The sequence below is a fragment of the Balaenoptera acutorostrata genome, chromosome 17 (assembly GCF_949987535.1).
Source record: "Balaenoptera acutorostrata chromosome 17, mBalAcu1.1, whole genome shotgun sequence".
NCBI lineage: Eukaryota > Metazoa > Chordata > Mammalia > Artiodactyla > Balaenopteridae > Balaenoptera > Balaenoptera acutorostrata.
The window spans coordinates 7,431,231-7,447,183 of NC_080080.1; the positions used below are offsets into that span (position 1 = coordinate 7,431,231).

Below are 15,953 nucleotides of genomic sequence, written 5' to 3' on the forward strand. Positions count from 1 at the left end.
CTCTCAAGCCTGAAGTTAGGTTTGTAGGACCATTTCTCATTTTAATTGCCTCTTCCTGCCTCTGTGCTCACCGACTACCCAGCACCGGCAGGGAAGCGTTTTTGGTGGTTCTTTTTGATTTCTATCCAAATGCTAATATTTGCAAAATAATTTCATAGAACTTGCTTATATGGAGATGAAAGCACTTCAGAAGGTTTTAGCTTTTATTTTAACTTTTCAGATAATCATATATTGGCATTTTAGGTCTCTTATTCTCTGCTCAGTAGATAGGTGAGAAGCCTGGCTAATTTTTGCCTTTGTTCCAGGTCCTTTTGTTTAATAAGCCCTCGTAGGCCAAACCACGGGTTTCTTCTCCATGAAGGACGGAAAGTGGCACGTGCAGTGTAACACAAAGCATCCGGTGACCACGCTGTGGCCTTGATGGAGGGTGGGGTCCCTGGGGAAGGGTTCGGAGCAGGTTGGCTCACCAGAGAACCCCCCCGAGTCTTGCTGTCTGAGAACTGCTCTCCTGGGAGGCACAGCATTTCCCTTACAGGCCAGGTCAGCACTTTCTCTGTGCTGGAGTGACAGATGAGAGGGGCCGGGGGAGGGCTCTGGACACATGTCTGAGGAAGCCTGGGCAGACTCGGTAGTTGGTTGGGTGGTAAGAGAGAAGGAAAAGTCTAGGGTGACGCCCAGGTTTCTGTCTTTGCATGAGTAGCTGATTCTGCAGAAAGATCGTGAGTCTGAAGTTGTGTGTGTTTATTTTGAGGTGCTTCCAGAGCATCCCTGTAGAGGTACCTGGAAGACAGTTGAAAATTCCTATCTGTGGTTTGGGAGCCATCACAACTGGACATATATGGATATATCAGCATGTAAAAGCGATCGTTGGAACCACAGTGGAAGAACAAAACAGACCCCAGGGCAGAACCTTGGAGAAAGTCAGCATTTCACCTCAGGCCTGGGAAGCAGATCTAGTAAAATAACCCGAGAAAGTTCAGAGCGAGACAGAGAACCTGGTGATACAGTGATGTCACCACGTTACGCGTCATGGTGGGAGGTGGCGGCCAGTGGAAGGAGGTGGGGAAGGAGGGGGGCGAGGTCTGCAGAGGAAGCCCGGGCTGTACCCGCAGGAGCGGTTTGCCTGGGAGCTCTGGGGGGCCTGAGAGACGGAGGGGATGGTGTGGAGGCGGCAGGCAGGACTGCGCTTCGAGAGGGTGGGGTGGGAGGTAGCCTACAAGCAAGGAGCAGAGTGATTTAAACAGGGCCCAGGTAGATGGTTTTCTTTTCATTTTCTTCCCTTCCTCCATCTCTTTCTTTCTCTCAATGGGGAAACTTCAGCACATCTGTAGGCTTGAAGAACCATGGAAAGAGGGGCTGAGTGGAGTGTCAAAGAGAGGACTTTTCCCGTAGTCGGTGCATCCCGCTTCAGAGATGCACGGTTCTGGTTTAGCTCTTCCAGGTGACAGTGGAGGAATATTGATGACTTGGACAGTTGAGAAGGCGAGGTGGATCTGAGGTCTCACCAGACACAGTGGTGCATCAGCTCCCACAGACATAGTAAGGGCCGTGTAAAATTGCTAAAACAGTAAATGTAAAATTGTAAAAACAGTCAGGGCTTTCTGTGGCATCTTAGATACCAGTTCATGTTGGATCATTTAATTCTCACAGCAGGCTTACCAGGTAGTGGTATCATCCCCTTTGAATTGATGAGAGGCTCAAAGCTTAGAGGAGTTTCACTACTTGTCTGAAGTTCCACGGCCAGGCTGTGCTGGGGGTCAGTTGAACCTGCCGCATCTGAATCCCCTGCTGTCCTGTGGGCCGCTCTGTGCTCTTCCGTTACCGCTGGGCCAGGAAGCTGCTTGTGTCACCAGACAGGCCCTGAATGCAGAACTGGGATTTCCATAGCCCTGGGCTGTACAGCTGTGTAGCACGTGGCTCAGAGGGACACTTGATATTGTCCTGACCAGGAGTAGGGGCCTGGAAAGGACAGGGATCTGGTGTACATCCCTCGCCTGGCCAGTGCAGGGGTCTCACTGGGCCTCCCAAGAGACCTGAGCAGGCACCTCTTCCCCTCACCGCTCTCTGCATCCCCCGAAGCGGTTGCAAGTTGGCAGATACAACTGCACAAACGACCCGTGGGTGCCTTGATCCTAAAAGAGCCTTGTCTTGCCCAGGTGGGGGGGTTGGCAATAGATTTTATCAGGCAGATTTCCCTAAGCGGGGGCAGTGACGTATATGCATGGTGCTTGCAGGTAAATGCTGTGGAGGAGCCCATTTAGTGAAAGAAGCACATGCATCAGAGAATTAATGGTAAGGGGAGATGCTTGAATGGCGTTCACTTAAAAAAGAAAAGAAAAGTGATAGATTCCTGGGTTGCTTTTTGTTATTTTCTTCTTAAACAAGAACTGTAAATCTGGGGTGGGCAGCAAAGAAAAGAAATCAGAGCAGCCTCCTTTAGCAGAGACCCCTCCTACCCTGGGGGCGCCTGCCAGGTGACTGGGACGGTCCCTGCAGAGGCAGGACTCAGCTGCCCCAGGTTGGCCTCTTTTCCTGGCGCGTTTCCCAGCGGGCGGCTGGCCCCTCCCAGGCCTTCCAGGAAGCGGACACTCACAGGTGGGAGAGTCGTGGAGGAGGACTGGGGGGGAGCTGGGCCTCCTCCTTCTAGCGGGGGCTCGATGGCACGGGGGCTGGCCTGGCCCTAACCCTCCTCCTTGTCCCTGCAGCCTTTCCGCTGCGCCCACTGCCACTACTCGTGCAACATCTCGGGCTCCCTGAAGCGGCACTACAACAGGAAACACCCCAACGAGGAGTACACCAACGTGGGCACCGGGGAGCTGGCGGCCGACGCGCTCATCCAGCAAGGTAGGCGAGCGGGCAGCTCCTGTCCTGCCCGGCCGGGCCCCACGGGCCCCACGGGGCGGCGCTGCGGGTTCCTGCAGCGCAGTCCTGATTCCTGAACGGTCCTCATCGTAACTGCCGTCCTCCTCCTCCTCCTCCTCGCTGTTTATGTCGTGTTACTTATGCCAGGATTGTATTACAGCGACCTTAATGGAACTCTTAAATGAACAGAGTGATAATTAACCCACAAATTTTACCACCCTTCCCATAATGTTCATTTGTCAGTACAGTCGTCCCTCGGTATCTGCGGGGGATCAGCTCCAGGACCCTCACGGATACCACAGTCCGCGGATGCTCGATCCCTTGTGTAAAATGGCAGAGAACAGTCAGCATTTGTATCTGCAGCCCCACGTTGGATGCGGAACCCGGGGATGTGAAGGGCTGACTGTATTGCCTTCTGTCCTTGGTCCATGCACACATTTTGCACAAGTGAAAGTTCATGGCTTACTTAACAATGATTAACATGCACATTTTGTTTTCCTTTGGTACACTGTCTTCCTACTTTAACCTCTGAGGGCTTTTTTGCGATACAGCATCAAGTATTATTTAGCTATGCTCCTGTTGTTGAACACAGTAGGGTTTCCAGATTTTTCTTTTATTGCAGTTGTAAGTAATGCTATACTGATCACATTTATAGGTGGGATTCTTTAGATTATCCAAAAATATTTATTGAGTGCTCAGATTACTTATGTATCTTGAAAAGGAAAAACTACTTAGAACATTTAAACTAAAGAGAATGGATGAAAACCTCTAATATCATTGAAAAGTTTTGGGGGGGTTTGCTTCTTTTTTAAATAAATAATCACATTCCCACTTGAGAGGGTTTAGCTCACGTGCTGTTGCCACACAGAGAAATGCTGTTGTATTTATATCTGCGCTTCGGTAATTCAGCTGAAAAATGATTGCACCGTGCCATGTGTCAGTTGCTACTCTTTCCTGAATCCGGTGACTCTCTGAAGCTGAAGACCATTTTAGAAATCTGCCCCCGTAAACAGAGCTGTGGGATTGTAAACTCGGCTGCAGCTGGGGCCGCTCCTAGTTTTCCGATGCAGCGTGAAGCTCCACTTGCTGTAATCGCCACGAAAGGCATCTTAATGTAAAACAAATGAATTGACTGTATCCTTCAGCACTTTCGGTGACAGGGCTGATGTACGGAAATGGATGAGCAGCAGAAAAAACTCGGGATAATTTTAAGCCATCCATCTGGGGTAACGGGAGCGTGGGCCTGGCATTGGTGTGAATGGCAGTTTCACGGAGCTGGAGGGCAGATGGGTGCGATGCCATTGGGGCAAGTTACCCTCCTCTCTACCTGAGGCCCTGCACCTCAGGTGGAGTTCACAGCAGCCATCCCTTGTGATCGCGGGGAGAAAGAAACGAGAACACCTGAGTGTCTGGCACTCAATACATTTTCATTCCTTTCTTTTTTTTTTTTTTAATTTATTTTTTTAATTTATTTTTATTTTATTTTATTATTTATTTATTTTAATTTTATTTTTACTTTTATTTAAAAATTTTTTTTTAAAAATCTCATCACTAATTTTGTACCTCTCAGGACCATACTTTTTTTTTTTTTAATTAATTATTTATTTATTTATTTTTGGCTGTGTTGGGTCTTCGTTTCTGTGCGAGGGCTTTCTCTAGTTGCGACGAGCGGGGGCCACTCTTCATTGCAGTGCGCGGGCCTCTCACTATCGCGGCCTCTCTTGTTGCAGAGCACAGGCTCCAGACGTGCAGGCTCAGTAATTGTGGCTCACGGGCCCAGCTGCTCCGCGGCATGTGGGATCTTCCCAGACTAGGGCTCGAACCCATGTCCCCCTGCATTGGCAGGCAGATTCTCAACCACTGCGCCACCAGGGAAGCCCTTTTCTTTTGTTTTTATGGGGTTTTTTTTCCCTAAAATATGCCAGTCCTTCTGGAGCCGGTGCATCATTTTTGATGACTCCGCTGTCTAGGAATCACAGAGGAGAGAATGCATCGCCTTAGAGTCACAGTAAATAATTGGAGTAGTGGGCTAGCGATTCGTTTTAACATCCTTCACACTCTTGGGTTGGATTGGCAGGAAATAGATGTTTACTGTGGCAGTTGGGACAGGCGTGGGGATCTGAGTGATGACACTGTCGTAGCTCCGTGCTTCCAAACTTTCATCATTGCCTTGCAGAAAATGTGCGGAGGTCAAGTTGCTTCATGCCCTAAGTTTTCACTTAACTTTCCAAGACTCTCTATAATCAATTGGCATTCCCTGACAGGGTCTGGGTTTTATTTCTAATCTTTGCAGGGCTATTTTTGGCCTTTGTGTGTGTGTGTGTGTGTGTGTGTGTGTGTGTTTATTTATTTTTCCTATGCCCCCCTTTAAGAGACATATCGTGGAAGGAAACAACTGAATGTCTCTTGGCTCATAGGAGACCTTGTGCCATTGAGTGTTGACGGGAGAACTGTCTCTGAAAGCAGAGAGCTGGTTGCCTGTGCGTGCAGCTCAGAGATCTCAAGAGCACACAGCTCTCGCTGTGGAGAGTGAAGGAGACGGAGAAAGTGGAACAGGATAAAATGACTGTGTTTGGAAATGACGAGGTGTTTGGTGCCACTGGAGTTTTTCATTTCCTTTTGATTAATTTCATGTAATTCTCTCTACCCCCACTTGGTTTTATTTTCGGCTTCAGATCACTCCTCAAAAGATATCTTTGTGGGACTTGATAATTTCTTGTTTTGAGGTAGAGGAATATGTGTTAAAATGATGACGTAATAAAAAAAACCACAAATAAAATGTAGTTTTATCAACATGATGCTAGTCTCCTGAAACCAATGCAGGGACTCCTTGTCCATCAGCAGTGTTTAAACGGTGTCGCACTGTGATGCAGGCAGAGCCATCAATGGCTGGGAGAGATTCTACTGCCCCCCTGCTCAGGGGTGTGGGGAGGGCGTCCGTGCAGAGCACTGCAGGAGAGGCGGGAAGAAGGCCCAATAGGCTGAGGTTTCCGCTCCGTGTAGGTTTCTGAGGAAAGGCACATAGTGCTTTCCATGGAGTTTGGGTCATTTTCAGCGAGCTCTGGAATGGGGGCTGCTAGGGCATGCACTCGTCGTGTTCTGTGAGTGTTTACCAGCTGGCTCTCCCGGGACAGGGAGAAGGGAACCTGATTCGTAGCATTTGCCAATTTCTGTGCCGTAAATATTTCCGCCAGGGCCAATTTTAAGCTTCCAGTGTGAGGTCACTGAGCTGGGAAGAGATGGTTCCAGCGGCCCCAGCGCACCTCTGGTCCTGGGGGCACAGGTGCCGCTTCCAGCCGCATGCCAGCTGGGCCCCGTCAGGAGGCACCAGTTCCCTCGGGCTCCAGTGCTTTTTGGCAATTAGACTTGTACTGAATGCTACTTAAGTGTTTTATTCCCTGCTTGTGTTTTATGTACTTCTGATATTTTGAAAGCAGATCAGACAATCTCTTGTTTATTCTTCTCAGCCCATCACTTGTTCATTAATATGGATTCGAGGCGTTTTCCCACAAAATACACATTTTCCACGTTGTGTCGCTTCAGTGGGCCTGCCCCTTTCCTCCTTTTAGCATGCCCCTGATGAAGCTAGCTCAGGAGCTGGTTCACTAAATCACAGCTTGTGAGAGGCATCCGATACTTTGATGCTAAGTGTCACAAGCTCTCAGCTCATTCCGGGAGCTCACGGTGGGCTAATGATGGGGCTTAGTGGGCTGGTCCTTTTCCGGTGACCTCAAGGCCCTCCTTCGGGTCGCCCCAGGCTGTTGGCACGAGCGGAGGTTTGGGAGCACAGACCCTGGAGGCGGGTCTGTGATCACTGTGGCCCCTGGACCACTTACTTACCTTCTCTGAGCATCAGGTTGCAAAGATTAGATCTTGTTCTTGAAGATTCCAGACCATGCCTGACATGTAACAAGTGCCTGATAAATGGTTCAAATTCCCTATCATGTTTATTCCCAAAGGCCTTCTTCATGGTGTGTCTTGAGCTCCTCATGTGTCGCACACTGTGCAAGCCACTGGGATGTGGTAGCGTTTTTGCCATTCCTGCCTGGGCTGGAGACAGAGGCTGGGCAGCTCCTCCGTGTTCTGGTCCTCTAACAGAAAGTACACGTTCCTTTTAACAGGCCCCATGTTGCTCATAGGAGGAAAATAATCTGCTTCTCCTGGGTGGTGTGCCTTAACTCAGGCTCCCCGTTTTAGGGGATCATTGAGGGAAGGGCAGGTAATTAAGATAAGAAAAGATGTGAGGAAGAGAACCAGGAGAAGGCTTAGTTTTGTGGCATCTGCTAAAATCTTTGCATTATTTTGAACAGTTGTATTAGAAAAGTGTAAATATGTGTACATCCGTACCTTAGATGTACATGCACACCAGATTCAGGGAAAATAGTATAGAAGAAAATCCAGAAAATCCAGAAACTATCAGTTAACCCAAAGTCCTTTATTTGACTTTTGGACATTTTTATTTTAAAATTGTTTTTATTAGGGCCTAGATCCCATACATTATTGGCAGGTGCTTCCAGTGCCGTGATGCTACGCCGTGTTGCTGGTTGTTGTTTTACATGTTATCTTCTCTCTCACGAAGCCCTGTGGTGTTGGCGTCATCATTTCCATTTTAAAATGTGGAAACGTAGGGAGGGAAAAGGACCGGCCCCGGCCACGAGGTGAGCCGGTGGTCAAGCCAGACCGCGGTCCTGATTCAGAGTCCGGCTTCTCACCACGGATAGGCTGGATCTCAGATCCCAAGATTTTGAGGAGTATGTGAGGGGACCAGGAGAGGTGGGGGAGACCTTGCTTAAGCTCCGTTTACCAATTCCTCACTGGGGTTTGGGACGTCAGCCTGGCTTATAGTCAAATGCACTTTGTTTTTCCTCTGCAGTATTTCCCAAGTCCGATTTTGTATTTCACTTGTTAATAAAATCAAATTACTCTGTATCCACTTTCCTTTGATAATTAAGCTGCTTTTGGTCCGGTTACCCTTGAGTGCCTGTATTAGTTTCTTATCGCTGCTGTAATAAATGACCACAAACTTGGTAGTGGTTTAAAGCGACACGGATTTATTATCTTACCATTCTGAAGGTCAGGAGTCCAAGATGGCTCTCACAGGCTAAAGTCAAGTTTGCTAACAAGTCTGCATTCCTTCTGGAGTCTCTAGGGGAGGATCCGTTTTCTTGCCTTTTCCAGCTTCTAGACACTGCCCACATTCCTTGGCTCTCGCCCCTTCCTCCAAAGCCAGCAGTCTTTCTCAGGTTACCTCACTGGGATCTGCTCTCCCACTCCCTTCTTAGAAGGACCCTTGTGATTACATTAGGCCCATCCAGATAGTCCAGAATAATCCCCCATCTCAAGATCCTTACGTGAATCCTATCTTTGAGACCTCTTTTGACATGGGAGGTCGCATAGTCACATGTTCCAGGGATTAGGATGTGAATATCTTTGGGGGGCCCATTTTTCTGCTGACCTCGCTGCGTTTTATAAGGATATAAGCTTTAGCATTTTTACCTTGGTAGAAGAGAAAACCAAGACCCGAGAATTTAAGGAAGTGGTTCTGAGTCACGTGAGCAAGTGCCAAATTCAGGTCTTCTGACTGGCCAGCCCAGTGTCCCATGCCATTCTGGGAGTCATATTATTGAAGATAAAATTGAATTTTCAGTAATGTCAGCCACTGCAAAGGAGTGCAAATAGTTTAATGCTCAAAATTCCTCCAGAATATATTGCATTCCAAAAAGAATAAAGGGTTCCATGATGGAATTTTAAAATTGCTCCTGAAATTCTATCCTTTGGCCTGGTTTGTCTTTCCTCCGGAGGAATTTGCAACTTGGGCGGTGGGGGGATGTTTAGGGTTTTATGGTGCGCACTTAATATCAATGCTGCAAGGAAGTTCACCAAGCCTCCCCATGACCTTTACTGAGTGTGGCCTAAGCATTTAATGAATTGAAATGGAAATTAATTTTTCTCAGCTTTAATGTCAATTAACTGGCATAGTTACACCTTCGGTCTAGATTACATATTTCCATTTGTTGTTCTTTAATTAAAGCCACCATGGCAAAGGTGGAAGTTTTAATTAATGTGGAGGCATTCTCATATTAATTTTAATTTAAACATAATATAAGGATGTTTTTCTCCCTAAATTAGTTTCTGTTAAAGAATAGCCGAGAAGGAACCTTCAATTTCATTTTAAAGCCTAACTTTAACCTTAGGTAGTTTGCTTGTGTTCATTGCCTCGTATTAAGTCTTTACAGAAGCAATGTCAGCTTAACCCAAAGAAAAGGTAGTGGTTCTCATACCTTGGAGGGTTTTAAAAGATGATTGTAGGAAAATATTTCATTTTAGATGATTAATAAGCGATAACAAAGAAGGTTAAAAAGTAAGTTTAATTATCCTCTGGGCAAGAAAGAACAAGCCCGTTTGATTTTGCCTAAAAAAAGAGTGCAGTGTGTTTGAGTTTCAGAAAACAAGCATCTGTTTGAGCTGCCTTTTCTGTAGAATGTTCTGGAAGTTCAGAATTGGTGTCTGTTGCCAGTCTTTGGGCTGACTCTGGCCCCTGTCTCTGTTGGCCCCGCTGTGCTCTCCTGTGCCCTCCCAGCGTGGGAGGCCGAAAGTTTGAGGGGCTGTGCTGTCGGCCACCTGGGTTGGCTTCCGTTCCTTCTCATGACTTTCTGGGGACTCACCCACCCCCTCAGGTGGTAGACAGGAAACCCCGGTTACAGAACTCCTGAGTGCTCTCTAAGAGTCACTGACATGGAATTGATTCAGGAGAGCTAGCACATCCCAGCTGCATCTAGGAGATGCTTAAATTATGTGATGTGTACCATGAGATTTGTCTAGTTCTTATATAATTTGTTAAGACACCTTGTCATGAGGACAGAATTCCTCTCCCTCCCTCCTTAGTGCCCCAGTGAGCAAGAAATAAATACTGACGCTGGGAGGGCACAGGGAAGCACAGCAGGTCCAGCAGAGACAGGGGACCGGGTCAGCAGACAGACTGACAGCAGCAGGTGTCCTGAGAAGAGAAGGAGCTTGGGGAATGCAAAAGACAGAGAAAGGCGAGGATGGGGGGGAAGGGGAGGGGACAAGCCTGGAGAGGGAGGCAGGGACCAGGCCCCTGGGGTCACAGGCCACAGCAAGGAGCTGGGGTTCTATTCTGGGTGTGATGGGAAGGCAGTAGAGGTGTGAGATGTGATTTTGTTTGAGTTTTTAAGAGTTTTTATTTGTGTGCCAGGTGTAGAGCAGACAAACAGTGGCTGCGGGGAGACCAGTTAGGTGCCTGGTGGTCCCATCTCACTGCCCCGGCCGGCTCAGGGTGCACACCTGAGTGTGCCGACACTTAGCCTGACTCTGGCCTGCTAAGTGTCTGGTGGATTTGGAGGCCTGCTGCCGGGACTGCGGCTAGCCTCGTGAGGGGCTGGAGTTTGCTTCTGGAAGCACAACCTGTTAAATCACTTTGCTGTACACCTGAAACTAACACAACATTGTATGTCAACTCTGCTTCTTATAAACAGACAAATAAATAAGTGATTTTTGTCCAGCTCCCAATGTAGTCGCTGCTTCTGATATAATTTTAGAAAGAGAGTCTTTGTGTGACTTTGTGTGTCGGTTTTTTTGGTTTTTCTTTTTTTATCCTAGAGTTTTATATTCTCTTAATGAAAGCATCCAGATACTTCCTGGAACATGTATAAAATTCAATCAATTAAATAAATAGTGACATTTCAGGATGTCACCAGCTTTTTCATTTGTTCTTTAGTGGGATATTCACACGGGAATTTATATCACTGGCTCCGCTTCTGATGTGAAGGAGACTGAGCATCTGGCCCTTGGTCTTAGTGTTTTAGGACGAAGGAGATTGAGAAAAGCACCCATTGTCCTTCAGTTATTTTTTGCTTTCCAAATTATTTGTTATTTTCGAATAAGAACATGAAAAAATCATTTAAGCTGCTCAGCCACTTGGCCAAGGGAATTATGTTACTCATCTTAATTCTCTCTGGCACCTAAAATATTGCGTGTGTATTAGGTTCACTGCAAATTCTCATTTAATAAACGAAAAGAAATGCATTAAGTTTTAAACCTTTGCCCTGAAAAACACATATACCGTTGCTGTTCTGTTTCATATTAAGGTAAGCTTGGATTGAAAGTAAGTACTGGAGACAAAAAAATACATTCCTTAGATTTGAAGCATTTGGATGGAAGGCAGAATTCATGTGTTGTGACGCTTCTTTTTACCTGTGTCTGTGCTTTCAGGTTGTTTGAAGTGTCCTGTGTGCAGCTTCGTTTATGGTACCAAATGGGAGTTCAACAGGCACTTGAAGAACAAGCACGGCCTGAAGTTGGTGGAGAACGAAGGAGATCCCAAGTGGGAGGTACTTTTTAAAGCATGGTATCGATTGTGACTTTTCCTAAACGCAGATGACAAACCAGGCAAGCCCAGTGCTGTTCCTCAGAGCAGTGGGTCTTCTGGTTGGGAAACTTGGAAATCTTTTCAGACCCTGTCTCATATCTGAGGGGTACCACTGGGCGAGAGCCAGGCCATGCATGTGACTTCTTGCTCTGGGTTGCGTTTAGGCTGGTTTGTGAATGTCCGTGTTGGGCTCATCGGTATTTTTCACTTCTGTTACCACGAATTCAGAGCTTCCGAAGTTGCATCTGAAAGAAGAATGCACGACAGGGCGTGTACTGTCAGTCCTCCCCCAGAGGACAGGGAAGGGCCCCATTTGCTGATTCTCGGCCCTCCTCTCCTTCCACCGGAGGCGTGTCCTCCTACCTGTCACCTTTGTTTTCCCCTCAGGTGTTGGAACCAGTTTCCTGACTGAATTATATAAAAGCCAGTAGCTGTAGTTTAAAAGCCTGTAGTTGTTTCTCTTTTCAAATACCAGGGGTCACACCAAATTGCAGTTTACCTTAGGCAGAGTTTCTCAAACTGAGTCCTGCTAAAGTTATGATCTGGATAATTCTTTGTGGTAGAGGGCTGTGCTGTGCATTTTAGAATGTTTAGTAGTATCACTGACCTCTACCCACTAGGATCCATTCACATACCCAGCTGTGAAAACCAGACTATCACAGACATTGCCAGTGTTCCCCAGGAGTCAAAAATCACCCCCAATTGAGAACCATTTCCTGAGAACTTTCTAGGGCATTAGAGTATCCAGTGGGCTTACTCCAGTTAAGAGTAAGGGCTTTGAAAGAAATCCAACACCCCATGAAAAACAATAATACATCACGACAATGTGAGGAGTATTCCAGAATTCAGGGGAAGGATTGTCCAGTAGGAGGGAATGTGTTAATGTGTCCATGTAACCCATCATAATGAGAGAACTAGGGAGAAAAATGAAATGATCATCTTCATAGATGCAGAAAAGGCATCTATGAAAATTTGACAAAATTCAGCATCCATTGATTACAAACAGTCAATAAAGTAGAATTTGATGAATACATCTTTAAGATGAAAAACAAAATGTGTATGTGTTCCAGCCCAAAAGCTGGCATCCTAGACTAGGGGGTTTCTCGTTAGAGTTGGGAACAAGATGAGGGTGCCCCAGGGGCTCTGGTTTTTAACATCACATGGGAGGCCTCAGCTGGTGTGTTGGACAAAGACAGAGTAAATAGAGACATAAGAATCGGAAGAGAAGAAATAAAGTATCTCTGTAGACACAAGATTATGTTTTTGAAAATCTGAAAGAATGAGTGAAAATCTACTACACACAATAAACAGCAGATTAAAACATCAATGTACAATAATCAGTGACTTATCTATAGAGAGAACCTAGAGCAAAGGAACAGAGATTTAAAAAAAGAGATATTTTACAAATACGAGAAGAAGACATAAGTGAATTCATTTATAAATTGGGAGTGTGGAGAACTTTCCTAACTGTAACTCAAAATCCAGATTCAATTAGGGAAAAGACTGAAAAAAAATTGACCACATAAAAAAATTTAAAAACTACTATGTAAAAGAACTCAAGAAGTAGAGGGGCAAATGACAAAAAAATATTTTCAGTCATATCATAGAAAAAAGGGTGAATATCTTTACATTATAAAAGCCTTCTAGAAATACTGATGAAAAAGATCGACAACCCAATGGGTGAGAGATAAGAAAGGTTCATAGAAAAAGAAATGCAAATGACCTTGAATATCTGAAATGCAAATGACCTTGAATATCTGAAAGCACGATCAACCTCCCACATAATAAATGTAAGTAAAACTTGACAGAGATAGAATTTCTTACCTAGTAGACTGGCAAGAATCCAAAAGTTTTGACATCATCTCTGCTGGAGAGGCTGAAGGGAAATATGCACTCTCATGCATTGCTGGTGGGAATGCAAAACGATGTGACCTTTATGAAGGGGAATTTAGCAATATCTACTAAAATTACATATGTGTTTCTTTTTCCATTAACTTGACGATCCCACCGTTAGAAAATTATCCCAAAGTTATACTGACAAAAATGAGGAAAGGTGTCTGCACAAGGCTATTTATTGCAGCACTGTTATATATAATATGTAGATAGATTTTTTTGTGTGTGTGTGTGTACACCAATAGATTGATGTAGAAATAATTCCAGATATGTGTGTATACATGGTTAGTATACATACATGTATTTCGTAGCTTTTTGTGCTTAGAGGGCCTAGAAGCAGTGACACCCCGCTGGCAATGAGCACACCTAGTATCTAGATCTTGGTTTCTCAGGATTCTCCAACAAAAGGAACCAGGGTCCCTTTGAAAAGTGGTTGATTCCAGGGCTGAGGCAGAAATTATGTAAATTGATCCTGGAGCATTTTGCAGTACTAGAAAGTAACAACGTGCTCCACGAAAGTAAGATGGAGGCATGCCAAAAGGACACACGAGACAACCCAAAGAGTCCCTAATGGCCCAGAGCTGGAACAATTTGAGTAACAAAGTAAATCATGATGGTATTGGACTAAAACTGAAAGAATAGAATAAATATCTCTGCATGCATACTGACATAAATAAATAATTGAATAAATGGCGAAGAAGGAACAGTTCTTCCCCGCAGAAGAATTCTGATTAATAAATGTAGAAAGAATGAGGGAAATAGAAAATTACCATTAGAACACCACAGTAATAATTGCAGCAGACAAGATCCATTGATGAATGCTAGAATTAGTAGACAGAAGTTTAAGGAGAAATACAGTATTTATGTAGCCTCAAAATATCTCCCCCTAAATAATTATTAATTACAGAGGGAAAAGTAGTAACTTTACAGTGGAGACGCCTGGCAGACCCCACCTTAACCACGTGATCGAGGTCGGCATCCTCAGTAGTAAGATGTAGTGACTTCATGTACCCCCTGATATGATGTGATCAGAAGGGCAGTCACCTCGTGGTGCTCTTCAGAAAATCCCCAGCCTCCACCTAATCATGGGAGACCATCCGATGTATCCAAATGATGTGATGATGTGGGTGGTCAGATGCCTGACCAGTTCTCTTCAGGAGTGTCTGAAGAACTGTCAGAGGTTGGAGAAGACTTTGGAGTTGTGGCCGCTCAATGCACTGTGGGGTCCTGGATTGGATCCTGGAACAGAAAAGGGATGCCAGTGGAAAAGCCAGTGGAATCTGGTATTGTACCAATGTTGGTATCTTGGTTCGATCATTGTACCATGGTTACAGCAGATGTCAGCATTAGGGGAAGTGGGATGAAGGGTATGTGGGAACTCTCTGTATTTTTTTTGGAACTCTTTTGTAAATCTAAAATTATTTCAAAATAAAATAGTTATAAAAAGGGAGGAAAGCATAGGTAGAAAAGGCAGGGAGATAACAAGATGGAGAGGGTAGGAGAGAAGCTAAACTTGTCTTAGCAGACCCACTGTGCAGATTTGACTCTGAAGCTCTGATGTAAATATAAGAAATACATTTCTTATATAATAATAAAAACAAAATTACACTTTAAAAAGCAAACCCTAACCCTAAAAATTGAGAATAGAATGAAATAAAGTATATGAACTATATATCAACACGATGGCAGAACTACATAGAGAAGGACTATTTCAAGAGACTTTAAGATAGAAATTTGATTGTTCCTCCCTAGTGGGATATAACCTAAGGGCAAAAAGAACTGCAAAAAAAACGTACTGTTTTCAGTTATTCCACTGTCAGTGGTAGGGTTGATATTGTTACTCCAAGGCTGTTGTTAGTGTTTACAGACTGGAGTGAAGCACATCAAGTGTGTTTAAATCCATGAGTTTATAATGACACTGGGAGAAAAATCCTTAGTCACCTTTGTAGGACATTAGGGAATCAACTCTATTTTGCTAAATAAAACTCTGTTTTTGTAAATAAAGGCTCAGAATCAAACAGTTTTTCTACCTCATCTAAATAAACTATATCTCAGAGTAACCAAATGTTTGTGGAGAGACGTTTCTTTTTGTAGAAGTATTCCAGCTAACAAATGAAGATTTACAGTATTGCCATTTTGCAACCCTCCACTGATGTCATGGGTCTAAGCGATGACCATCAGCCTCCTGCCAACGCGGCAAAAACAGAGACACTCAGACATAGAGTGTCTCCTGATGGAAGTACACAGTGTTACCCGTGGAGACTTCCTGCCAGAAAGGGAACTGATACCTAATTAAGCTTCTGCGTCTGACTTCCAATTTACAGGAAATACAGTGGACAAGGGAACATATTCAGTGATTCCATGTTGGTGCAGTCAGCAAAAGCCAGACTGTTGGAAACTCTGAAGGCAAATGACCACTTTTCCCAACAAAACTATAAGCAGGGGAGAAAGAGTGGAGGGAGCGCCTATGAATACAAGTCTTACGAGACTTTCATCAGTCAGTTCTAATATATGGATTTCAATAACTTACTTAAATATGATTTGTAGAACAAGTTGTGAAAAAATGAGGTAATTGGGGAAATTAGAACACCATTTAGATATGTGAAGATATTAAGGAACTACTGTTAAGTGTTTTGAGTGTGACAGTGGTGTTGTAGTTATGGTTTGAAAGAGTTTTACCTTTTACAGATGCGTTCTAAAATATTTAGAGATAAATTGATATGACATCCACATTTGCTTCAAAATCAAAGGGCAGTTGTGTGGCGTGCGTGGGGAGACAGGCACAACAGGACTGGCCACGAGCTGATGA

At 44.8% G+C, this 15,953-nt stretch overlaps 1 protein-coding gene across 6 annotated transcripts in view; it reads left to right on the top strand.

Moving 5' to 3' along the window:
* ZFAT (zinc finger and AT-hook domain containing) overlaps positions 1–15,953 on the top strand; it is a 414,334-nt gene that overhangs the window by 138,042 nt on the left and 260,339 nt on the right. For all 6 annotated transcript variants that reach the window (XM_057531706.1, XM_057531705.1, XM_057531703.1 and 3 more), the window contains 2 exons: positions 2,706–2,844; positions 11,095–11,213. In XM_057531706.1, the coding sequence (XP_057387689.1) occupies positions 2,706–2,844; positions 11,095–11,213 (258 nt within the window). The remainder of the gene's footprint in view (positions 1–2,705; positions 2,845–11,094; positions 11,214–15,953) is intronic.